Source organism: Echeneis naucrates, chromosome 18, assembly GCF_900963305.1.
Source record: "Echeneis naucrates chromosome 18, fEcheNa1.1, whole genome shotgun sequence".
Taxonomy (NCBI): Eukaryota; Metazoa; Chordata; class Actinopteri; order Carangiformes; family Echeneidae; genus Echeneis; species Echeneis naucrates.
In genome coordinates this window covers 6,663,061-6,690,539 of record NC_042528.1, presented here as the reverse complement: position 1 = coordinate 6,690,539, position 27,479 = coordinate 6,663,061, and the positions used below count along the sequence as shown (strand labels likewise).

Here is a 27,479-nt window from a genome sequence, read left to right as displayed (position 1 = left end):
ACATAATATGACCTGCCTTCTAAAACCAGCCACAATACCTTTCTTTCTTATTGATTAGTGTTGCGTTCACTGCCCAGGGCTAGTAGAGGCCTTAATAATTACTTTATGCTTTGTTTTCATGGCCTTTGGATAGAATATCCGTGGATGACATCGATCCCCAGCTATGAGTTCCTCTAGTCAATGGTTACCTGTTTTGTGGCAATTCAAAGCATCCGGCCTGTGTTGCAACTGACTGCCCTCCTGTAGATCTTGACCTGGGTATGTTTTCTTCTGCCCCCGCCCTAACCTCATTTCAGCTTTTTTTTTTTTTTTTTTCCTCATTTGCTCTGGCATGTCGCTGCTTATCTTTTCTCCTTTGTGCAACATAAGCTTGTAGATAAGCAGTATATTGGGCAGGGTTACTCATGTCTGTCTTGTTCATTCATCAGAATCCTCTAATTCCCCCCAGAAAGCCATTTCCCAGACTGCAGGTCGGCTGTGTTGCAACATGGAGGGCATGCCTGATCTCTCCAGAGCAAACATAGATATTTAGTCATTCCCGCCGCTTTTGTATTCCCTACAAGTTTCAGTAATGGCCGGATATGTATGTGCGCCGCGAGTGTACACATGACTAATCTCAGACAGTGTAAAAACATGCCATGGATAGGTACGTAGCTTTAGTGGAGATTAGCTGTTAAGTCAAGACTTATTCATTTGATGCATTTGTCCCTTTGTCATCCTTGGTTGACAGATAAGTAGCATGTACAACATAAACAGAATCCCTCAGGAGATCTGCAACAGAGGTTACCCATAAGCCCTAAAGTCCACAGGTGTTTCTAGTTATGCATTGCCTGCAGCGGGCCTAAGGTTGTCTTTCTGAAAGAATGGCCCAGTTCTTACTGTTCCATGACACACATGCTACAATAACTACGTTAGAAGAGGGCTTTTATTGGGAATGAGCAGTTGCGAACCTGAGCAAGAGTAATGCTCTGAGACTCCAACTGGACTTGTTCAACGGTCAGGGTCACTGCCGACCATGATCTCTGTTCTGGGCAGTTAATTAGGAATTAGAACATGGCATGACCCTCAGGATGTTCTCCATGGTTAGAATAATGAACACCTGGAAATGGCGAGGAGCAAGAGCGGCGAGGGGGGGGTGGAAATTCCTTTGGCTTATGCAGAAGTCATTACATTAAGACTTTTGAACTCTTGTGGCCTTTATAGTTGTACTCCACCATTTTTTTTCTCCACTTCTGCTGACAGCAAAGTATATATGTTTTTTTGATTCATTTTTAACAAATACAGGCAGGAGGCAGTGGTCTATCATTAGATAAATTGGATTCCCTTTTGACATGGGATCTATGACATAATACAGTTTTAGATACATTGAAATTTATTAAGCACACATTACATGTAATGAAATCTTAACCCGTGCCAGTGAAATCCTTTGCAAACCAATTTAACTCTTCTGTCCTTACATTAAATAGATTGCTGTAGTAATTTGTCGATTCTTTCAGGTTTTTCTGATTATTTAGCCCCATTAATTAATTTCATTTAGCAATTTATCAAGGAGCCTGTTAAAAAGAGTGCAGTTATTTTTAGAACATGAGAAAGCTCTCCTGAATTACTAAATTTCACCGTCCTTTGAATTATTACAAATAGCTGCCTTTGACTGACAAAGTAAAAATAAAATGCTAGAAAAGTATGAGATAATGTGAGTGAAAAGATGAGATTGGGGCACGGCCTAGCTGTAATTTTTGGTGAAATGTGTGTTGCCTGCTTATATCTAGTTTTCCATTTGTATTGTCAAAGCAATATTCCTCTGTGCTGTTTGTGTATTCAGAGAGGAATGCAGCACAGGTGGAACGTGGGCTTCACAGCTAAAAATACAGTCCCTAAAAATTACATACACATGCCCTGTTGAAAAAAAGAAAAATATCTAATTCACATATAATTCGGGTGCAACTGGTTTGTTCACACAGGGTGATGGCGATTTTAACATTCCCCATGGATATGTTTTGTGTGCTGTGTCATAATGATTTGGCTCAATGCCTCAGTTTGAATTGGTGAATTTTTAAACCCTGAGCAGGTAGAATGTGATGCATCTGCTCAGAGAACACATTATTTTATCAGCTGCATTTTCAGGTCTCAGTGCAGTTCAGAAGGGTGGGTGTGGGTGTGTGTGTGTGTGAGTGTGTGTTCGTTCTCCTTCCTCCCTCCCTTGTCTATGCTGGCAGAGAGTATGCCCCAGTACACACAGTCCCTAGATGCAGTCTGGCAGGCCTAGTGAATCATCTTCCCGTCACAGGTGGAGGAAATACAACAGCGGGATTGGCAGTCCAAAGGTGGTGTCTGGCCCACTGTTGAGTGAGGTGTTTGGCTGGTTTCCTCTGGAAATGCAGGACAGGAAAAGAAGTGAGATAAGTTTTTATTTTTCCCCCACCCTGAAAGAAGCTGCTGATATTGAAGTGGATGCCTTTTTTCAAATGCATCTTGGATCTGTCTGCTTGTCTGCATATAAAGTTTGGATGCGCTTTCTTCGTTTGTTTTGTATGTGTGCGCTTGCAATTCCTCCAGTGTAGGTGTGCCTCTCTGCCTCTCTGTCCAACTCCGTGTGCGTTTGAGAGGCTGTTTCATCTGAGCTCCTGTAGGAAGGTGGCTGCGAGGGCCACTGATCAAAAGCAAATCCTCAGGGCCAACAGGGGCCCAGCGTGAGCAGCAGATGTTTCCCGTCTCTGTTAGCACCTCAGTTAAAATGGTCCTTATTAAATTATTGTCGGTTACAGCAGATCACTTTTCTTCTCTTTTGTGTGCCGTACATAGGACACAACGTGAAACGGCAGGGATAGCGTGTTCCTGTGTGACACGCTCATTGTGCTCCTCGGTGAATTTCTTGCCAGAAAAATCCCTTTCATAGTAATTGGGTGCGAATGAAGCACTTGCGCTTGCCTATTGTCTACAGTACAGTCTTGCAATCAAGCCAGTGGCTAAACAAGCCAAGAGAGCGGGCAGAAAAAGGCCAGAGGAAAACAGGGGGTGGGTGGTACTGCAGTGCAAAGGCAGAAAGAAGACATTTGTAGCAGGAAAAAAACAAAAAAAAAACAAAAAAAAAAGGCGTGTGTGGAAACTGTTGGTATTGTAGCTTGCAAAAAAGGACGAGAGCGAAGCAAATATTAGGAGCAAAAGAAGGCAGTTGTCAGTTCCAGCAAGGCAACAGAAACGGTTTTGCAGCATGTGAGAGTAAAAATTATTTGCAAACAAAGGGCTGGAATACAAAGTGGACCAACGTGTTGGTTTAACACGGAGAGCCAGCCCGGGTCCAGGTTCTTCAGATGGTATACAGGAGATTGATTGAGAGATTCGGTGGGCCTAATTGTGCTGCACCATCTGCCTGAGTTACAGAACCTGCCAGGCATGTGACAGTTTCCAACGGGCTCACTGACGAGCAGATGTGTGCAGCAGTGTGCTGTTCATGTGTGCGTGTGTATTTAAACACGTCAGACTCTCTTTACTTGTGATCACATCAATCTAACTTTTTTTTTTTTTTTTAAGCATATACTGATGAAAATCCATGTCGACTGTGAAGTGATATGCAAAGGCACATTGTTTCTTTTTTTTTTTTTTAATAACATAATCAAATGTCCAAGCGTGTGGTTCTTTGTTATTCATCTGCTCCATCTGTGATGTTGCACTGGTCATTGTTGCAGACTGTATTGCAATTGATACAACAGCCTGACAAATGTCATAGGCGCATAATGAATTTCCATAAATCAATCAAGAACTCTCCCCCGCTATTTCCACAACGAAACAAAGGAAACAACAAAATGCCCTGCATAAATCGTGCATACTGATTTATCCAGTAAATCCATTTGGTATTCAGTGAGACAGCCTACTGGGAGTTATCACATGTTTTAACAAGGCACCTATTGAAAACTCACGAGGGGGGGGGGGTCCTCTCATATTAATCAAATCAATTAGCCCACAGAGATTAGCCGTTTGTAATTTCAAAGGAATGGTTTGACATTTTGGAAAATGTTGAGTAAGGAGATTAACAGCATTCTCATCTGTAGTGACTGGTTAAATGTGTTTTATCTAATTCTCTATGTTTTCTTTTGTTTTTTTTTTCTGTGTGTCCCTCGCAGCCCCCAAAATATACCAACCTCACATAAACTGACTCGTTCCCAATTTTAAAATATATCTGGTACTTAAGGGTGGTGGGGGGGTCCCAACTTCAAAGTTGTGTTTAAATCACGGCAGTGCAGCGCTGTCTAATTCGGAAATGGTCAGTGCAGTTCTGGTGACTAAGTAATTAAAAGTGAATGTCACTTAAAAGTAAGAACAAAAACTGTGACGCTTTCCTTTGAAGATCAAAATATCTATCTGTGCTTACTGATACCGAGAAGTGATAGGATTCATCTGAAATTGGACACCTTTGTCTTCCCAAACGGGTCACACAGGATTAACAAATAAGGTGAAACCGTTTGCATATCAAATCACCAACAACTATCTCACTGCTGCGCTGTTTGAGCCAAACAGCTGCTGTCTTCACACTCTCTGTCTGGAGAACTTTGACGTACATAACTCCAATTAATTCAATTCTAAAGGAAATAATCTCCACGTTTCTGTGTTCTGCTATCTGAATAAAACAGGAACATCTCCTTTGAAAAATACAATTTCCAAGATGTTCATTCACCGTCCTCTATAAAATGCAGATGAACTCTGTCGTTCCCGGTGCGAACGTTTAACGGCCTTACTCAGAGTTATCAAGCCACGCTTTCTCCAATTTACATGGAATCCTTGTAAATGTCCAACAGTGACACAAGCCACTAAACATGACAATAAAGTAATGGGTTGTTAATTTACATGCCCAGGCAAGAAATTTCATAGGTACCAGTCCTACAGATGATGTTAACAATTTGACAGTTTGAGCAGTGAGGCTGTTGAACTGCAGAACAGTTTGCATTAGGAGAATATCAACTATAGAGAGAGCAAAGGAATGAAAAGTTGTCACATTTGTGTCTTTCGTGATGTTCTGCAACCTCGTCTCCTTTCCTTGATTTAGCTGCTGTCGACAGGGGACGTTGGCGTGTGTTTCATATTCTGCATACTCATATCCCCAAGTCCCTCTTGTGATTATTATTCAGTAGATGCACTGTTTGGCACAAGGACAAAAGTTTGCATAATTTATGCAAAGCCGTCATCAATTTTTGAAAAACAGCCCCGGCCTTTTCTTGTGCTTTTAACTAAATAGATGCACTTCAACCACGGACGTTAAATGACTACAAGGAACAGAGAAAAGTTTATTTATATCTTTACCTAAACCCTGAACCAACGCAGCCTGGAGAGAGTATATTAGGGGAGCTATGTCCAGCTGAAATAAAATTTATTTGACCAGTCCTCCTGAGCCGCCACCGCTTTCCCAATGGGATAGCACAATATGAACATTTTAAAAATAATACTTTGTCAGGCATCTTCTCTTCCTTCACAAGAAGTCAGTCCTCAGATAAAGTACCTAGGGATGAGCTGTGTACAATAACTTAAAGTACACTTCCTCCAGTTTTGTCCCACAGGGCCCTCACCTGAGGACTTGGAGTTATTTCCAGCATTGTGCTCACAGGATGAGGTTCTCTGAGGAAAATGAGTCGACTTTGTAAGTCCGTATCTCAAGAGAAAGTGCTCTATATTTACTTTAATGAAGAAAGGGGGGATCTAAATAAACTCCTTTTATTGTGAACCTCCTCCCTTGTTCATATAATCCTGTTTTCCATCAGTTTTCCCCCTAATCCTGGTTGTAAATGTTTTTCCGCTGCATTGTCCGACAGTAATCTGTGGGTAGGATACTGTAATCCACCCGTTTTGCCAGAACATAGATGCTGGATGTACTTTTTCTGGTTCTTTTGTCTAATGTCCTATAAAAACGGAAAGTTGGCATTTGTCCCTGAATTTCTAAATAGGCTATGTTTAGTGGACAGGATACCGTTATCCAGAAATCTGGAGGCAAATGGCAAGATTGAATATTAAGCTCTTGGCTCCTCTTTTAGTCTCCGGTGATTGAGTCTGAAAAAAATGACGTAAAACACTGCGTTTAGCTCTCCTGCTCGTCTCTCTGCAAGACAAAATTCCTGGGCGTTTACTGAAGACATTAATCTCCAAAATTGTGATTCGGTTATTATATTTTCCTCCAATGGGCATATATATTTGAATAATTGTAATATAAGATGTATTTAGTTTAACCAGATTGTGAAAGGATCATTAACTCTCGTTTTAGTTAACAGATTTGATCAATCTTGTTGGCTCAACCCACCAACTAATCATTTTCATTTGTTGGACCCGTAGATTCACGATGCACTGTGCTGTTGCCAGAAAAGACATCAGACAAGATAGGTTTCCATGCAGACTGAGCTCATCAGATCATATTACTTTTCCCTCCATGCAAACTTAGTATTTCCATTTAAACCTGCTGCTTGCATCTGTGGAACCAATCAATAACCCAGCGGAGTGTGTTCTTTGTATGATATCTCTTGTGGAGATGGGGGGGGGGGGGGGGGGAGTAAAGGCTTTGGGAGTGTTGCTCCACGTATTAGAGACTCAGGAAGGTTGTCTGTCAGCAGCTTGCCCTCTGACTTTTAAAAACATCATTGTATGAAATATAATATTTTTTTTCTTTGACTGTTTAATCAGAAATTGCATTTGCAATGATGCAAAATCATGTTTTTGAAAAAGGCTCGCTCGTAAGTATTCTTGCCCAGTTTCTCATTTCCATTCTGAAAGAAAACAGGTCGATGTGCTCACTTGGTTTAGGCGCCCCACAGGATATATTACTTGTCCGGGACACGAAGCTCCAAAGACTTCTGGATGCAACACAAAATCAGATGTATCTCACTTCATATCCTGACCTCCTGTGCTGTGGGATTTTTCCATACATATATATTGATAATCAGAAGAATTATATTTGGAGTGTCCCACTTCCACACTCATCCCACTTACTCTCTGCCGTGTATCGTCTTGTCAGGTTTGGAGCTGACCATTTATTACCGCTTTTAAAAACTTGCGTGGGGACAGTGATGGAAGATGCTGAATACTCAACTGTATTTCTAAGTAGGTTTCTCTTCAAGATAAACAATAATAAGCAGCTTCAGCAATACATCCTCCCAAAGTAGGGCTGAGCCAATATTTGTCACCTTCACTGAAGGCCCTAGGAGGAATTGAAATGAATCGCTCGAGGATGTCTCACTGATGTGCACCACCTACCAGAGACAGCTTGAGTTTGTCCTTTTGTCCATCACATCACACGCCAAGCTGCTGAAAGTTGATATGAAGCCATATGGCACTCTGAACCCTCAAACTACAGTTGTCTAACTGCTAAGTGCTTCATTTTTCACGCTAGCATGAGGTCGCTCGTATTTATAATTCATTTACTGGAAGGGCAAGCTTTACACACTGTAGCCCCGACATTATGTGCACATTTAAACTATTTAACACCCACAAACCGCAGTGCTTTTATTTCTGCTACTACACCACATGTTAATTTCCATTTTTTTTTCTCCAAGCTTTTTGAAGACGTGACCCAGGATATGTCGCCCTATTTGAAAGCAATAACGAATAAATTGCTTTGCAGATGTATAATAAAGGAGCAATGAAAGACCGCAAGCGCTAAATAATTTCATTTCCAATCGTTCAAATGTGACACATTATTAAAATTCAAAAGCCAGCGTTTTCTTTTTTTTTCTCTCTCTCTCTCTCTTGACCTGAGGCTGTTATGTTTATTTGCTGGAATATATCATTCAAGTCTGACTCATAGTTTCAACATAATCACTCTATACGTTTGTACAATGTAGAGGTGTGCATTTCCTCTCATGCACATGCGCCATGTAAACACAGATGTGCTTTCATGCCTCTCCTACTCAATTTAGTGCGAAACAAGTTTCAGATCCCAGTTTAATAACGCTGCTCCGGTGTCTAATGCGGAGGTCATGCTGTCGATGTGGTGCCATGTGCATGCACTCCATGCGAGTGGAAACATGCTCTGGCTTCCGCGTTGCACACCTTTTGAGTTTTGATTGCAGCAGCGCGGCAAAAGCATACCGCTGTAGGAAAAATGAGCCGCTCAAATCACACATGGGAAGGCGAGAAAAAGAAAATGTAATTTCGCCAGAGGCTACTTTTCCTTCTTGTTCAGCCAATCAGTGGAAGTGTGCGAACATCTAATTGTAGTGATCTTGTGCTTGTTTCTTGTTCCCTCCAGAATAAGGAAAAATAATCAGGCTGCAACTGATTGTTAGGTAAGGCCCATCTCTCTGAGCTGATATGCCTTGACCTGTTCGGCTTTCTATCTACCTCATGCCTACTGTGTAGACTTAATGGCATTGATTTATGTTGATGCAAGGAGACTTTGCATAATATTCATTCCTTCATTCAATCATCTTCTACCGCCTATCTTTTTCCGGGTCACGGGGGGTGCTGGAGCCAATCCCAGCTCACACTCGGTGAGGGCGGGGTACACCTTGGACAGGTCACCAGTCCATCACAGGGCCAACAACCACTCACACTCAGACCTACGGAAAATTTGCAGTGTCCGATTAACCCAGTGTCGTCTTTAGAGGGTGGGAGGAAACACACAGAAAGGCCCCAAGCCGGGAACCGAACCCGCAACGCTCTTATTGACGGGCAACAGCGCTAATCACTATGCTGCCGTGTTGCCCGTTTCCGTAATATTCAACACACTAATAATCATTGGCAGCATTGACTGCTGTGTTGAAATACCCGAGGCACAAACCGCATTAAATCTGAAACACATTCTAACGAAAACTGTCATAAAAATTATAATCCGCTAAATCTGAGCCCATGCTTACGATGCACATTTCTGCATGGACCGTTCAGCCTGCCTCGTTCCCACGCTCACGCTGACTGAGTGGCCTCCTCATGTCACTTGGATTTTAAAGGTTTAGTGGAGAGAAAATGTAAGCATCAGGAGGAAATCCCTCCAATGTGCTCAATTATTGGTGCCTTTTAGCAGCGTGCGTTAGCGCTCAGATACAGGCTTGGATAGCTGCTTCAATCTTAATAAGGATTTGCAGAGTCAGACTGAGCAGAGTTGCTCCACTTAGCATGTGTCCTTTCAAGTCCGCTGACAGGTTGCTGCTTTTGACAGAACGTCTGTTGGCGAAATTGTAGAAATATCTTATGCACTGTTGTCCTTACAAAGACTAAATTAAAGCCATGTGGTATTTAATGGCAGCACAGAATGTCCTTTGCTAAAGTAAGGACAGGACAGGAAATGAAACATCAGTGAGAAAGGACAACAAAATTGAGATTTAAAATAAACCCATCTGTTACTGCATCTGCGTCTGTATCAGGTTCTGTACATCGTTCAACGAATTACACGTCCCTTAATTCATTACTTTATATTAGAAAGTACTTTAATTATCGCCACCACCTCATTTGTGTAACTATAAGTATCAAGAAATTGCATTAGCCTTCGGGAACCACTAAGTCTCTTGCTTACATCAGAGCAGAAGCATATTGATGCATGCACTGTGGAGATATTTGCATTCTGAGACTGTGTTTTTGGCTGATGTCTGATTCAGCTCTGGGCACTATGCTGGGTCAAAACAGATGCCACCTATATGCAGATAAGGCTGCAGAGACTGGAGCAGAAACGACGGCAATTCATGCTTCACACAGACAGGGTTTAGACAACAGAAAACAGGGCCAAAGCAGTACATGTTGCCATCATCAATCATCGCAGAGACTCAGTTGCAGCGACGTGTCAAAAAAAGGATGAAAGGCATGATTCTCAATGATAAGGCAGTCGGAGATTCAGGCTGAAGGTGTGTTGTGGTGGGAGGTGCCGTCACTCATCTCAGAGACTGCGTTTGCACGTCCAGTGGAGGCGAGGTTATTAGGAGAAATCAAACATGCCAACAAGCCAAAGTGGACACAACAGGGGTTCTTCTTTGTTCCCAGGGAAGATCTAAACTGAAAAATCTACTTTTTTGCATTTGTTGGGGACTAATTTCAGCGGCGTACTAATAAATATCTGTCGCTTTTTGAGGATTTATGGCAGCAGGACAACTCAAAATTGAACTAGAATGCCTATGACAGAACATTAAACCCAGTACAAGAGCAACATGTGCTTTCAATAGTGTTTGGACAACAATGAAAGTCTGAAAAAATGGCAGCAGGGGATAGTCTATCACACCCTCACCTGAAAATATGGAAAGCACTCGAGCTTGGCATCCTAACTATGGAAAACCTCCAAAATAAAATAGTACCACTGACATACACATACTTCAGAAAAAAGGTTATATTACTGAAATGTTTCTGTAATTCTCATGTGAATTCGACTTGCTCCACTTGCTGCATCACATCGCTTTTTTTTTTTTTTCCAGTCTGAGTTTGGAAGCGTCCATCAGATTTGAGGAAGTCTCTCTGACACAAGATGGTAACAGATTTTTATAGGAAAGGCAGCCCTTGCACTGGGAGCTCAAAGTCATCTGTTAATCAGAGACAACTGCAATTATACTTGTTGTGCGGCAGTGCCTCATTTTCTAATTTGTATGCCCAGCTTTGCCAAAAATTGCCTAACTATATCCATTCTAAAATTTTTGACACGAGCATGGTGGTGTTGGCTGCACTTTTAATATTTCCACTCCTCCCGATGGACATATTGGGCAATAAATATGAGATTCACCAGTAATGTCTCGCACAGATGATGTTATTAGACTTGCCAGCCTGAGGCATCAGCTGTGTGTATTGGACGTCTGTCAGAGTCTGTCAGAGTCTGCTCCTCCCCCCACTCCAGACTCCCCCCTGTGCTGATACCAACTGGTCCAGCAATTGCATGCCAGACTTGTGGAGAGTCCCAGAGACCCCACTTTGCTCCCTGTCCAAGTCAAAAGAAAGAGTCTGGCATTGAAACAGACTACTTTGCACTCATGATATACATGCAAAGAAAAAAAAAACCCTTTTCCCTTGGCCAGCCTCATTGGAGAACCGAGGTGGGTGGATTGCAAAGCGGTAATGAGAAGGATAGAGTTACAGAGTTTGCTTTAAAGGTGGTCCCCAACCCCCGGCTACCCACCCACCCACTCTCCTGATTGCCTGTTGCGCAGTTTGAATAACATTCCAGTGTTGGATTGATACAGAGATGAAATGAGGAGAATGAAAAGAGAGAGGATGAAAACCTTCTTCAGCTGGGCTTAGGGCACCCTGCTGTTAATACGGGGTAGAGGTAGCTGACACGACTCCCGAGAAATGCAGTCAATATTGTTCTGTCTGAGAGGGTTTGTGGCTTTGGATCAAAGAGGATAATCAGTGATGCAAAAAAAAAAAAAAAAAAGAACAGCCACTGTGAGATTGGCATCAGTGCCAAAACGATTTGACACTGATTCCACGAGTCAGTACACAATTGTAAGATTTTCAAAATTTGCATGAAATGGGAATTCAGACAGGCTTTATAGTATCACGTTTTTGTACTATGGATTTTTCAGAAATGCATTGTTGCCACCCAGGATTAAAGAAGACTTACAATCGACATATATACCAGCTGCTGAGCAGTGCTGTCAATACCCTCATGGTGAAAATGCTAACATGGTATATTTACCCCTTTCGCCATCTTAGTTCAGAAGCAAGCCAATATTTGCCAATTAGCACTTAACAGAATAATTGAGCCAGACTGCAATCATTGGTTATGCAAGTATTAATCAAAATATTGCCAAATTAAAATCCTGAAATGATCACAGCAGTGGATGGGATTGTTAAATTCATCCAGAGGGACCCATGAAATTCTGTACCGAAACGATTTGGCAATCCAGCCAGCAGTTGTCGAGATATTTCATTGAAAAAACAAAACTTTCAATGTCATTGTGACGTTAGAGGAGAAATGTTCAGCCTCTCAGGATTCATCCTTTGGACACCATAAAGTGCATGCAGATTGCAATCTCAGCTCTCCAATTGCTGACTTATTTCACTCTGGAACAAACAGTGAACCAAATAGCCAGCTGCCATTGTGATGCTTAAGGACACACGCCTAGTTTGTAAAAGAGAGCGCTCCACGAATTTTATTTTGCTCCATAGACACCAAAAGATTGCTAATTGGGTAAAAAAGAAAAACCTCATCATGACCTTGGCATGGAAAAAACTAGCTGGATGAATTTCTCTCTGACCTTACAGGACAGTCTTTTTGGGCCAAATGAGATACAGGTTGCTCCTGAAGACCTTGCATGAATGTTACACTCAGTATTGATTGGTTAAAGGCCAACGCCATCAAACAAGAGACTTCTGTTGTCCCGTCGGCATAAATAGGAGGCAATCTCATTAAAAGACTGCGCTCTGAGTGGGTCTGCAAAATTTCCACATATTTGGGGGTGCGGCACTCTGGAAAGTCAAAAGCAATTACTGATTTCTTTGCCTTGATCCTGTGGAGAGTCAAAATGGTGTTTGTGGCCGTGGCATAAGTGGACGAATAACATTACACCAGAGTGCAATTAGGACTTGGACCAGCAAGCCACAAGTCCTGATGGCTGTACTCTCTGTCAATTAAAATGTGTTTTTAGAGAGACAGAGAGAGAATGAAGGAGGAAGGGGGTTGAGGATGTCAGAGAATTTGAGAGTAAGACGGTGTGTGTCTGCACTCTCTGTCTTCCACTGTCGCAGCTGCAGACAAACACACAATATTCCAATTTCTATTTTTCTATTTCTTTCTATTATTGTAATGCGTTTCAGTCCAATCATACCACAATAGGTTGGCCTTCCAGGTTCTGCAATCCTCACCCTTTGTTTGCATCCATATTCTTAATTTTTCATCCTTGGACTGTTTTCTGTGGTAGGCTGTCTGGTCTAGCAGTTGGTAGCAACACTCGCTTTTGTGTAACATCTGATCACAGCGCTGTAAAAGTGGATGTACAGTCTGTTTCAGTAGTTTGACATTCGCTAACTATCCTCGACCGTTGTGTGACGTCCTCGCCCTGGGGGACCTCCACTTTTAGATTTGAAAAGGTTGCCTGCCGAGTCCAACCCAAACACATTCTAATGCTCAGGCTAGAGACACGGGGCAAGGTCAGTGGATTGTGTGTGTGTGTGTTTTTCATGACGTTCGCCGAGGTGTGTCAGCGTATATAAAAGCACAAAGACAGCTTACACAGAGTCCTCTTCTTCCTCTGCGTGCTGCAGGTGCTCTTGGTTCATGGTCTGATTCGACAAGTAAAACACATAACTAACCCACTGTACCTCACTCTCACACAACAACAACAGCAGCAACACAGATGGAACAACCATCGTTAACATCAACATGGTGTCGATGTAATTCTCTCTTTGTGGTCCCCAGTTCACTTCATTAAATTCCTTGTGTTTGCAGATTTGCACTTCGCACCAAGTCTTTAATGACTTAATTAGAATTAGTCAGCATCTAGTGGAATTAAACCTGCACCGACTGAATGGATTTTTTTGTAACTTGCACAGCATGAAAGGCCTCGCTGCTGAGTCTTATTACACAAGAACTACATTAGTCGGGAGTCATGTTTTATGTGGTGCTGCTGCAAATCTCATGTCCGCCCACTTTTTTTTTTAAATTTTAGCTTCATTATTAGGTGCGTAATATAAAACACTTTGTGGACTGCTGGAGAAGGAAGAAAAAGATGAATTAAAATTCTGCAATTGAGATTGAGGTTGACACGGCCCGAGGGGCCCCAGCTATCTCATCAGGTTTTAGAATTCGTGGTGAGATTTGGCACCTCGACACAAGCTGGGATTTTTCAGGCCTGAGAGCATTGGCCACGACAAGATAGAAGAGTATTGCTCTTTTTGTCCAGGGACATACCCCGTGAGGATGTTTGCCCAGACCAATCTAACTTTCATCAAACTCAATTCTATAACAGTCTGAGTGAGGATTGAGAGACCCCGCAGCCTGCCAGCTCTCCACACTTCCTCCATACTTTACTCGGCAGGAGCCTCTTCCCTAAAGCTCGGAAAAACAAAATGCCCAATTAGAGATGATTATCTCTGAGCATTTTGTGAAAAGCTGGACTCCAAAGTCAGGAAGAAGTAGTGTTGCTTCTTCTTGAGGGTGACCTGAGCATTGATGATTCAGAAACGGTTCATAGGATCTTGACTGGGTGGGCAGCTGTTGCCACAGTACTTCAGGTCGTTTCTTTTTGTAGTGGTCTGCGTGGGCTGACAGTCAAGTGTGTGAAACCGTAGTAGGGGGGAAAAAAAAAAAAAAAAAACAGAACATTTTCTTCATACCTTGTCGTACCAGCCGCATTCTTCATGTACTTTTCAACTTCTCAATTTTGAGTAAAAAAGTTTCACTTCAAATTGTTTGCCAGGCATTCACAAGATTGCCCGGTAGTCGATCACTCTAAAGCCAGGTCACAGAGGTCGTGACAAGCGTAGCTCTCGCATTTCAGCCAGCCTTTTCTAAAAGCTGCTCAACAACAAAAAGAAAGCAGGAAAGAAAACAAATTCACCATGATAACCCTTGACCCCTGTGTTGGCTATGTTTGGATGATTATTTTCCTCTTAAGCACTAGCTGAGTAAGAATGTGTGATTCAACAAGGAAGTGGACGTTTGGTGAGCGCGATGGACAGGTCTAGGGTAGTTTAAGTGCTTGCTGTTTTTGTTTTTTGTTTTTTTTTTTCATCGACTGCTTTTATAAAGCAGGTTTTTTACCCTCACTCAGCAGCACAAAAAACAAGTTGGTATAATGAAGGTCTTGAATGTGTGCTGTTTATATGAACTGACGTGAAATTATGAACATCCCAGTTCTTTGTTTGGTGTGGAGCAAAGTTTAGCTTGTAAAACAATACATAAAAATAAAAGTGACAAAGTACTATGTTATTCTATATATGTATGTATTTCTGTCTTATTTTTCAAAATTATTTCATTTTGTTTTGAAGTGATCTCCGTTTCACACACAAGGGTACCAAGTAAGACAAAGAAAAGATGTGGACCTCAGCCATTGTGCCAGCGAATCAATAGTGTCATGCAACAAAAATACACACCTCAGTATATTCCTGCATTGATTATTTGTTCATACTCTCATATTGATATTTGCACATTCAGGAACATTTCCAAGAGCAGGACATTTCAGACAATAACAGACGGAGCAGCCTTCCACAAAGGCTGTTTGGACTGAAATGTCAACCGTTAAGCTTCAATAAGAAAAAGACGCTTGAAGTGTTGGCATTGTAGCAATGGCTTTCTTCTACTCGCTGTTTTCACAAATAATACACGTCATTATATTAACATGGTGTTTGGAAATGTATTTCAAGTGTTTGTCATGTGAAGGTAAAGTAACCTCGCTGAGACCAGTGAAGAGTGATGGATCAATAAGGGAATGCATGATATGAAAAAAATAGCATGAGTGTGTCACGTTCATGGGTTATTTAACATGCAGAAAATAATGCGGAAGCAAGGATCCCTGCTTTTTCTCCGTGGCTTGGCTAATGTGCCTCGCTCCCTGCCAGCCGTTCATTTATATGTATGAATTGTACATCTAGTGGACCCTGATGGACACGTGCACGAATAAACACACCTGCCCTCTGTTCTAACGCCCTCAGTCCCCCTCCCCAACCCTTCCTCCACCCGTCTGCCCCCTCCCTCCTCTCCCTGTCCCACTCTCCATCTAATTGAACTGTGAGTGGAGTCCAGGTGGAACCCATTTGAATTCCCTGTGGTCGCGACCACTGTGGCTACTTGTGACACAGCCGCACCTCTCATTTCCAGACCATTTACAACATATTTCTGCCATCAGTAACACTCATGCTGCAATCATTATGCCACCTTGACGCGCCATAGAAATTTCTGGTCAGAAACACTAACACAGACATGGAGGACCAGATGGAAGGCAGAATTAACATGGTAATCATCGTCTGTATTGAGTGCATGCGGCATGATACATAATGTACGTGTTGAAAATGTGCATCACATTTGCCATGGCAGAGATGCTATTCATTTCATGTTTTAAGATTTCATTATATTCTGTGCGCTTGGCTCAGCATCAAATAATGATATTGAAATGCATGCGCCATTGGGATCAGTGTTATTGACATTGGAATTTGCTGTACCCCTGATTCAGACGCTGAACTGAAATGGCTGTTGTTATTTGTGTGTGTGCGTGCGCGTGCGTGTGTGTGTGTGTGTGTGTGATTGTTTTCTCCATTCTCAAATCTGGCAGGGAATGAAGTGTCTATTGGAAAATTATGCAAATGCAGTTAGACGGAATACAAAACGCAGGGAAATTGAGACCTGAAAACGTCAAATACAAATAAAAAGAAAATAAATGGAGGTGTTTTGTGAACAGATGCCCTCCAAATGTGGCTCAATTGAATTCAGGCTTTGCTGAAAAATGATAGCAGTAATTAGAAAAATGGCTTGGCTCGGCTTTGTTTCAAGTGTAAAAGGGTGTGGTCTGTGTTGTGTTGTGTTTCTGTGTAGGCTTTGTAGCTCACAGTGTCATGGTTTGCCACCGTCCTACGAGCATATGTTGCCCATTTTGAAAACACAACACTGTTTCTGAACCAGCACAGGCGCGGTGTCTTTGTGCTGTCTGAATGGAGATCTGCACCAAATGTTGGCAGTAAAAGAGGAATTGTTAGACCAGCGCTGCCGCCGCCGCGACAGTCAATGTAGCTGACGTGACAAAAAATGATGCTAGTTGAGGCCGTGATGAGATAAGGTAGCCTTTATTGTCATTACACAGCGTCTGCACAACAACATTTTGGGGACAACACCGAAGATGCATTAAAAGAAATAGGAACGCAAACATTTAACAAATGGTGCACACAGATATAACAAAGAGCAACTAGTGCTAATAGATAATGATAAATACATAAATAAAAGCAGCATGTTATGATGCCTCTCCATAGCTTCTATCATAGCTGTGACCCTGCCAATACTATTAACCTGCATCCCAGAAAACTGCTTGTCATCACAATGCATCAGCAACATCTCGATATTGCTGTCTAAAAGGAAATCCACACGGTGCATTTCACTTACCTTTGGGGGTCACAGTGTTTTAATTCCATATGTCCTGTCTGTTTCCCCGCTACACGACCAGACGAAGCGCGATCATTCCGACAGCGAGCGTGATGCATTCACCTCTACTTTTCGTGCCTCCTTTGAGCTCATTTCCAAATTCAAGCCTGGCCACATGATGATTTGCAGTGTTAGTGGGCGCACAGCATGCCATCCGCTCCTTGTAATTGATTAATGGCCAATAGGTAAGGTTGTCATGGTAACCTGCCCACCTGAGCCACTATAGCAACAGCCTCTGAATTGAAGGCTGTACATTGGTTTCTGCTCGCACCACAGTTGATGACCTTTAAGCAACATCTAATATGCTTCCTCCTTCATATCTTCATTTCCCTCTCTTCTTTCATGTGCTTGTGTGAATCCGTTGAATCCATCCTTTCCCATCCCTCTCATTTATCTTGCTGATTTTCCCCTCCGTCTGTCCTCCCACCTTCCTATCTACCTTTCCTCAGTCCTAAGCATTCCTCCCTTCCCAACGCTTCGTAGTCCGTCCTGGTCTCTTTCCTGTCCTTCCTATTACACCGCCTCTTCCTCTCTGTCTTCCTTTGCCTGAGATTCATTTGTGCTGCATTAAGCAAGATATGACGAGAGAGAAAGTGAGAGGGGATAAAAAAAAAAAAAAAAAAAGAAAGAAGTCATGGAAAATGGATCGTGCATTAAAATGGAGAACTGTCTCAAGGCAGAATGGCCCTGCCCTTAAACGATGCATCTATCTGTATTTATTCACCCCACTGAATGTCCGCTCAGGCCACTTTACATTCCCTCATGGGAATGTGACCCATCCCCATTGTATGCCTGTTGACTGTTAAATATTTGTAATGGTAATTTGTGTTATTTGTTGTGCGGCTTGCTTGCTTTTTCTTTTTTTTTTTTGGTGTGTGTGTATGTACAAGTATTTCTTCGCTAATGGATTGTATTTCTCTTGTCTTTTAGTTTAGAGGTGTTTTGTGTGTCAGGAGTGGCTACTGTGCCTTTGTGTGCATGGGAGGGAGAAGGGATGGTCCCATTATTTAACCCAAGCCATCAGTCACACTCAACAAGCCTATCATATAGAACCATTCAGAGACTGTTCAGGCTAAAGTTAGCACTATTATCTGCCTGTCACCGGTTAGCTGTATTGCAGTCCCTTGTGGAAAACCAATTGTATGAGTGAATGCCTTGCTGCTCACGCTGTCAAGCTCCAGGGATGCACACAGTGCCTTAAAAGAGCACTCACCATTTACCTTCTGTATTTCACACCTTTCAGCTCACATTAGAAAAGCATGATTTTGACTTTTCAGATGTGTTTCGAGTTACACAATTGACCGCTCAATTTTAAACCATCAGTCGACCAAGTGGAAAAAAATAATTTTCAACTCTGAAGGGGAGGGATCATCCCGGTTTTAATCATCTCAGCTCATCTCCTAAGATTTCCGATCGAGCGCTCTTCAGTCAAGCTGTATGCAGTGTAGTTGATTAATATTCGTTTTATACGAGACACTTCATTTGCATGAACACACTTTGTCTCATAAAAATTACCAGAACCTCCCCTCTGGTGTGATAAGCATCTGGACATGAAACAGCTGAAAATCTGAGACATGGTACTTAACCCGGCAACACAATCCCACTTCATTACATAGTGTTACATGGGAGGGCTTCAAGCAGGCGTGACTAGTAACATCATACTTAGTATGTCCCCATCAGATAACACAGAGATCAAGTTTCACTTTGTTGCAGCAGCATTGTGTGGAACACCTCTGGATTAATGAACATCATCTTTGGTTTCCTGAGGTCAGGAAGTGACAGATGGGAAGTTGCCCTCAGGAAGTGATGTGCATAAGCGCGATGGCTATCTCAGCAGTGATACTGGCATTATAAATATGAGAGCGCTGCTTATGAAGGAACCCAGATCCATCATCACGATGAATTAACATGAAAACATTTAGGAGCTGCTTTCCTAAATAAAGCCTAATGTCCAGCTACATCTGTATACACAGGCTGGGGAAAAAAAAAATAATTACTGCAAAACAAAAGACTTAGTCTATTCATTGATTTGTTTAGTAACAGAAAAGTCCACAATCTTGAAAGAACACTGAGCAGTCCCTGCTGTGGCTCCTTAATTATCTGTATTTGTTACTTCTCCTGGTCTAAATTGGAGATCTGGGAGGGGGGGAACAACAAGCACTTTGATTATCACCTTGGGCTGTTCAAAATTATATTGGCCATTTTCCCACTATTTTTAAATTTTCAAAGACCAAATAATTAATGGATTCATTGAGAAAATAAACAACAAACTAATTGGTAATGAACTCTGTTAAGAACTGCATATCAGACAATGGAGAAAATAATTTCTTTTGTGATTGGCCTTTTCTGCCTGTTAAGTGTTATTTAAACTTAAAATTAGTTTGTTAAATGTGAAACATAAATATATTTGTATTGTGCCTGTTGGGCAGATAAGGACATGTGTGGTTGGGCATATCTGCATGATTGTGAAGCAAAAGAAGTTTGCCACTTTTTTCCCTCCAGACTTTTTGCATGAGTGTGTTTAATGCCTTCATTTGTGGGCTACTTAATTCACTGGTTTCAGCATTGAGCCTAGATTTACATTTGCTTATTTTTCCTGCCAAAGGTTCTCTCAGTGAAATTTCCAGATCTTTGACAGTAGATGACTGAAAGTAAAAGTAAAATAGTATACCCATCCCATCAAACCCCAGGAGCACTAACTAATCACATTAAAGTAGTACATGTGACATCTCAGTGAAAAAGTACAAAAGTGATCTTGACTCCCAACAGTCGCAGGACTTCTCATGAGCTTTTGTTCTTTTAAAATATCATAATATCTTAATGTCATTGTATCAGAGTGGATTTGCTTTCTTTTCTAGCGCGAACAGACTTCAGGGATGCAGTTTAGCAATCTCAATGGAGAGACAGCGACTTTCATGTAAACTACCAGTTGTGTATTTAAATATGAAAAGCGTATGCAAAGAGCATGTAAAACAGTTGGCATACTGTATTTCACCTCTGGCAAATGCTCTCTCTGTCTTCAAATAAGTAAAAATCCTCTTTTGGAAATCTTGTAATACCCATGAGCATCTGCATTACCTTTCCAGAGGAGTATTTTTGTTGTCATCAATATTGCTACAGATAAATAATGACTGTGTCACATGTAAGAAACTCACAAGCCACTCAAACACAGCCATAACTTTGGCTCCGTCTAAAGAGCTTTATTTCCCTCAACGCTGTCTGCTTCCCATTTGTCTTTTTCTCCCAATCACATGATCGTCTCTAGACAACGTATTCCCTCTGTTATCATCCACTGCTCTTGCTGTCTATATCACCCGGCCCCCGATTTGCTTTAACTAGAGGAGTCAATTAATTAAAACTGTCAGGTTTCATCTGGGCCCTGTTGGTGCACGCATGATTACTGAAATAACAAAAACAACATCACTGATTAGGAAAAAAAAAGGTTCCTCTGCAGGAAACGGGGAGGCAGTAATGAAGAAGTCTCCTTGATGTGGCGAAGAACAGACGCTGTCGACGCTGCTAGGCCCGCTAAATGTTGGCCAGCTTATCTAAGAGAGTTATCCTAAATCCCCCTCAGAACAAATACCCTTGAAACGTCAGCACCATAATGTATCATAAGGCTCCTTCTGGAATACAAGACAAGTTGGCACTGCTGGACTATCACCCTGTTTTCTCTTTTTTCTTTCTTCTTCTTTCTCCCTCTTTTTTCCCGTTGAATTCGGTCCAAACCCTTCTCATAAATATGTATTTATAGTATGTTGTTTTGGTCTTTGATAGCAGTTCCTGTACCTAAACCCACGTGTTTCTTTTTTTTTTTTTCCCCCCTCCCTCCCTCTTTTGCGGGGTAAATTAACAACTGTGATCGTGTTCTTCATTTTGTGTGATAAATTCTAAGTAGCACCTGTGTAAGTAGTTGATGTAGTCGCTGCTTTATCTGTTGATGGGTGAGAGATGCCGCATAGACAAATGCACAAGCACTTACTGTACACACACACTGGGAGCAAACAATTATGATTGTTTGCTTCGGCAGCAGCCTCTCCCTCCTACAAAGCTGCAAATGAAGCCATATGACAACAATCATACCAGAAAATACCGGTGATAGTTTGTCTTGTCTGATAGATATTTTGAATATCGCCTCAATCTCAGTTTACAGCCCTGTATTAATGGAGAAATATGTCCCACAGTATAAACTTCAGGTCCAATTTGCTGCTTGGACAGTGTATTCAGATGTAATTATTTTGGGAGTAATGCATTTTATTTTATTTTTTTTTGGTCAGGGGAGTCGCAGTATCTCATTTGATGTCATATTCAATTGAGTTCCTGAGCAGCTGAGCGTTTTATTAAAAGGGCTGTTTACTCACAAGCATATGTCTTTGATCAAACGCACTCTTTTAGATCACTATTTTAATGTCTTAAAGATGCTGTCATATAGAGAGATGTATAGATATGCCCACAAAGGAAGAAAGTCAGGACATGCAGTCCAGATTAGTTGTTCAAGCTCCAGTTTTCTTAAGTTCTGGAATCGGTCAATGAGCACACTGATTTAGAACTGAATATCACCCAAATGGGTTGTTTAGTCAGAGACAGATATCCTCCTAAACCCATTAATATTTGCTCAAAAAAAAAATCTGATTACTTTAATCTCGGATTTCTGAATTAGGATTAAGAGCTAGAATATGAGATGGGAAATATTGCTGCTCCCAAAGCATGCACAGACAGAAAGGATTACAACGATACGGCCATGGATGGATGGATGGATGTGGGAAGTCTGATAAAAGTGGAGGGTTTTTTTATTATTATTATTTTTATTCTAGTGCTGCTGCAATTTGAAATTTTGATGGCAGTCATACTCTCAAGTGCCTGGTCTTTGATGTGGTGCTCACGTTTTGACCTTTTGTAACCAGGTTTTCTGGCGTCCCACAATGGAATTAACTCCCCTCAATATCAAATGCACTCCAGAATGCGTAATGTGTAGGGTTAACGCTTATGTGGGCGTATCATTATGCAGAGATTATATTTCTTCAGCAGATCAGGGCTGATAGTGGATAATCTTTGGCGTTTGGATGGTCCAACCATCAAAGCTGTCTTAACCTTAATAACATGATATGGGCTTGATGGGGATAATCTTGAGGATCTAATCATAATATAGATCATGAAGTATGTTGTGCCACTCCCACTCAATGCTAATATTTCACTTATGGGATGTGCTAATTTTAACACAGTATTTTATGAGTGTTCGACACATCATAAGTGTTAATTTAACAGCAGTCACAAGCCAACAATGTTTTCCGTTAATTAAAAGCTAACTAGAAAGAGTTTAGCAGTGACTTCAAATGGAATCATGAGCTGTAGAAGAGGGCCAGTTGAGCTCCGGCTCAGTCAGCTCCTCGAGGTGTATCCGGTTATCCGTTCTGTTCAGGGGGATTTTTGGATAGACGCCTGCACGCACAGTAGTTGTTTCTAAGGCATGTGCGAATACATTAACAGGTGTAAAAACTCACACTGTGAAGTTATGGCACATGCCCACAGGAAAGGGAAAACACTGCCACATTTGTAATTTCAGTAACCACCAGCCTTTGAAAAGAAGCACACCACGTCTGCAGCACATATGCGCCTTTAATGATATATTCAGTCCACACACATACTGGTCGACCAAAGCTCAATGCAGCTCGTGCTTCATTGCTCACTCCTCGTCTTTTTGTGGAGGTGATTTGTTGGTAAGGTGGGGGAGTTAACACTTCGATGAGCAAACAACAACACAATATCCAAAAATATATTATGTGGTTGTCACAGTCTGCTTGTTTGGTTGATCACATCCGGTACGATTGCAGCCGACTGAAGATTGAACAACTTGCACCGTGTCACTTGATGACAACTTGAAACCCACAAAGCCATAAGGACCAGGCATAAGGATGATGAAGCCGTGGTGCATCCATCTGTTGTGCCTCATACTGGAAATGCCACATTCTTAATTCCGTTGTAAAACAAAGAATCATCAAGTAGAAGTTACTCAGAGTTCCTAAACCTCAGTCCATTGCAAAAAAAAAAAAAAACAACAAAAAACCACAAAACAAAAAAACCTGATGTTTTTTTTTTTTTTTTTTTGTCTTTTTTCAAACAGCTTTTCGGAAGACATCTGGCACCAGAGCAACAGGACCTGTGGTCTCGGGGAAAGCGTGCATTGGACGGAAACGTGCCAAAAAGGAAGCACCCTATTCGGGCATTAGCCACTAAAAGACTGAGCGCTGAGCTCAACTGGGAACTTCAGCGGGGGGCGGTAAGAGGAGGAGGCCATGTGGACCGCACGCCTGCTAGTCCTCGCCAGCCTCTTCGCACCAGCCGCTCTGGGTGAGTTTTGTCCGTGTTTGTGTCTGTGTGCAGATGTGAGCACAAAACCATACCCCTTGCATTTTGTTGACTGGCATGGTTTGAAGCTGTATCAGAATTTCATCCATCTGTTATTTAAGTGCCAGATTCTGTCAGCCAACTGTGATTAAAGCCTCTGACTTTATGTTTGTCTCGTTTTCACCGTCATATCTAACGCTGGTTGCTAATTAGCAGATTTTTACAGCCTAAACTCTGTGAAACTTTTTCCTACCCTCTGCTTTTTTTTCTTTTTTTTTTACATTTTCTGTCTGTTTCTCTCTTTTTTTTTTTTTTTTTTTTCCCAGTCTATTTTTAGAACCATTCCTCTTTCTCCTGGCTCTGTCTCTTGATCTCCTGGCAATAAGAAAATGAACTGAAATTGCTTTCAAAGAACCATTAGTGCTGCTTTGGCTTTGTGGTGTATGTTTAGGATCATGGGGTTATGTGAGGTTGTAAGAAAAGAAGGAAAAAAAAAAAAAAGCTTAATTTATAATTTTACATATGAGGATCTTCATATTAATTTATAAGGTCTTTTTGTCCCCCCTAGTGTCAGAAATTGCTCCAGTTTTGCAATGCTTCCCTTTGGCCTTCTGTGAATTGTTCCTGAGGCGAAGTAAATTAAGTCATTTGAATTAAGATTAAGAGAAGTCAGTGGCGGCGGTTGCCTGGTTTGTGGGTGTGTGTCTGTCCGTGCAGATGAGGGCAGTTCATCACGATCAGCTGTGGTTTAGATGTAAGGAATGTTGGGAGTGGTGCAATGGCCCATAAACGTGTTAATTTCATACGGGTAGAATCATTAATGGGAGATTTGAAGCTAATTGAATCATTTTTTTGCTGCGGTATCTTTGGAAGGCAGTGGTGGCTGGATTCACCACCCAGGGCTAATGAAAGCACACGTCTCTGGGATTGGTAGGTTTGTGTTAATGCTCAATAGGAAGAGGTCAGCAGATGCCTATATGTCATGCATATCTCTTTATGGTGCTCTATTGACTGGGGGCTGAGGCATTATGAGGAAGCTGAGGCTGCATTTTAGTCTTGGTGGTATTAAAATTTATCTTTGCTTAGAAGTCAGTCCATGTCCAATGACAATTGGAGCACCGCTGTTTGATTGGTTCATTGTTGTGTGGGCAGGCTATAAACCCCCCCGCCACACACACACACACACACACACACACTGCCACACAGGCAGTTAACCAGCAGGAGACTGATACCGTTTGCCATTGTTGGTGCACATCTGTGATTTGAACACTCCCAGTGTTACACCATGTCGCCTTGCAATAGCTATGTGTAGTGTTCAGATCACAAAGTAAATTTATATTAAACTAAACCTAACCATCCCGGCCTGCAGGCTCGCCTTTGGGAGGAATCTTCAATGCTAAGAGCTATATTTAGTCAGTCAGTCCACTCCTGCTGCTGTCAGTGCAGAACCACTTTGGCCTCTGGAAATCAAAAATTTATTGGCTAGAGATTTGCAGTTTTAATAGGGAAACACAAACAAACAGACACTAACATGTGCTATTAATATAGTAATATTGGCCTATCCAGTTTATTCATAAAATAGTAACATACAGCATTACATCCTACTTGCTCATACTTGGCCATGGCAGTTTGAAGACGCGAGTGAGTGTACAAAGTCCATACAATGCAGAGTGTCATGCACATTCACGCACAACCCGAGAGTCTGCGTGTGGTCAATGCCATCAGCCCTTATTGTTTTAACCCCTTGACCTTGTGTTTGATTAGCAACGGCTCTAAAGTGCTGTCCACAACAGATGCATCAATCACGCAGCGTGTAATCATCTCTTGACCTGCCCACGCCACTCTTGTGCGTGTCTGCTACATTTTAGCCCCCCCACTTCCACACATTGTTCTGGCTTCAAAACGAGTACACAGTGTCCAAACAACAAATCTATTTCCCGTAAATACAATTGCAACAAAAGGCATTTAAGCATGTCCTGGGAGTGGAGCGGTGCATTTTGAGGCTCCATTGGCTGGACAAACATTAGCAGCCACAGCCAATTAGAAAGTGTCACAAGGGGGATGGATGTGGTTTAGAGAGGACAGACGGCTGAGGGATGTGGCTGAAACGTGTCTGTTGCAGACATATTGCGAGCGAGTTTATTTAAAGGCAGCAAGCTGTATTTCTGTCTGTTACAGCCCATTTAGCACAAATATAATATTCACATTAGTGCTGCATTACTTTTTCCAGACATGCTAGATCATCTTTTTCAATTGTCCTGATTGGTAATGACATTTTCGTACCATCCAGACCGCCAAAGGTTTTAGTTAATGTCAATATGGTAATGAAAGGTAAGAAGAAAAAAAAAAAAAAAACATTCATCAATCTGAAAAGTGGTTTGAACCATTTGGAAAATGGTCAGCAGTCATCCATGCATGATTCATCATAAATGGGCTGGAACATGCAAAAACACCTACACAGTCCTGGAAATCAATCATTTGGGGTTTGGTACTCTAGCCCCAACAATCAGTCACTCATTGATCCCAAAAGAATAGGCGACATGAAGCTGGCAAACCGTCTAGTTGCTATGGTCCTTTATGCTGTAACCAAAGGAATTATGCTTGAGCATTTCGAGCATGTTTGAACAGCAGATTAAGTGGTTGACACTGCGAGTAAATAATTTGTGAGATTTATTAAGAAAAAGCAATCATCTACCACCCTGATGCTATAAGCAGACACAGCCAGATGTTGCCGGTCGATTGCTCTGCAGCTGTAGAAGACTGACTGGGAATACTCACCACAATGTCATTGTGCACGACTTTCCCTGAGAGTGCTGGCAACGTGTACTCCAGGGGATGCTGGCCTACTTCGTCGGTTGTCCCTTTTGTCTATCTACAGTCAGGCACAGGCATGCTAATGCATGCACACGGATGAATGGAGTCAAACATAAGGACTCGCGCTGTTTCTGTTGACACACATGCCAAGTTTAACCTCCTGCAATCACAACATGCATGCAGGAAAATGCACACAAATCCACATACCATGTTAGCAAAGAGCCAAGAATGGAAGCTGTTCGTTGTCCTGCCTTTTCTTGTCTGCATTTGTATATCCGCACGTACCCAATGGTTTGACTCTAGACTGTGTGACGAAAGTGAAGGAATATTTCCGGACAAGCGTCGCAAGCAGCAAGATGGGGAAAAAAAAAAAAAGAAAAAGAAATCAGTGATACAACGGAGCATGGGGGGTGATAGGGATGTGTGGCTCTGTGTGTGGGTGGTGGAGTTGTGCCTTTTTTGTTTGTGGGTGCGCTTCTGTATGGGTTTGCGTGCAATTTGTGTTCTTGCCTGTGAGTGCATCTACAAAGTCTTGCAAGATTAATAAAAAGTTCCATCACAGACGCTGTCACTGGGCCGAAAAATAAGTGAAATGCATTCTCGTCATTGTTTTGGTAACAGTGAATAACAATGGGAAAGCAATGCCCCAAACACTCTGGCCATGCCTGAGCAGCACATTAATCATGCGTTTCTGTGCATGTAAAATGCTCTAGGAAGGATTTTATATTCATTCCACTTAATACCACCCCATGGAATTGGAGACATAGCCGCTATAATGGATGACGACTCGTCGACCAATCCAAGACACGGAAGCGTGAAGTCTGACGCATATTTTTCATGGTCAGATAGCAGTGCATACATCAAGCCTGGAAGCAGATATTGTCCTGCCAGCAGGGTGGGTACGTAATGAGGGATGGATGAGACAGCGAGGCAGATGTGTGCCAGATGCATCTGTTCAGCACATGTGTGCGCTTGTGTATTTTCGAGGCTCAGAGATCAGTGCCGGCTAAACGGCAAACCCGGAGTCAGAACAGAATCCCTCCATCTTGCTTTGTCTCTTACCTTTCCGGACAAAGTTGGACCCGAGCCAAAACGGAGCGCTGTTGATCACATTGAAGTATGAGCACCAATACGCTAAGGTTAGCAGTCTCAAACCAAACAAGAGCATTAAACTCTCACGTCACTCTCATTGTTCCCATAGCCGATCCACTTAATTAATCTTCTTGTGCCAGGGCACAGACTTCATCCGCCAAAGCATCCACGGATTTGCCTAATTTGCTTAATTAATTAAACAAATGATTTA

The 27,479-nt window shown here is 42.0% G+C and overlaps 1 protein-coding gene across 3 annotated transcripts in view; it reads left to right on the top strand.

Annotated features, from left to right (window-relative positions):
* Window positions 1–27,479, top strand: part of LOC115058510 (adhesion G protein-coupled receptor L3) — a 189,255-nt gene that overhangs the window by 28,590 nt on the left and 133,186 nt on the right. For all 3 annotated transcript variants that reach the window (XM_029525850.1, XM_029525849.1, XM_029525851.1), the window contains exon 3: window positions 23,139–23,365. In XM_029525850.1, the coding sequence (XP_029381710.1) occupies window positions 23,311–23,365 (55 nt within the window). In that variant the 5' untranslated portion in view covers window positions 23,139–23,310. The remainder of the gene's footprint in view (window positions 1–23,138; window positions 23,366–27,479) is intronic.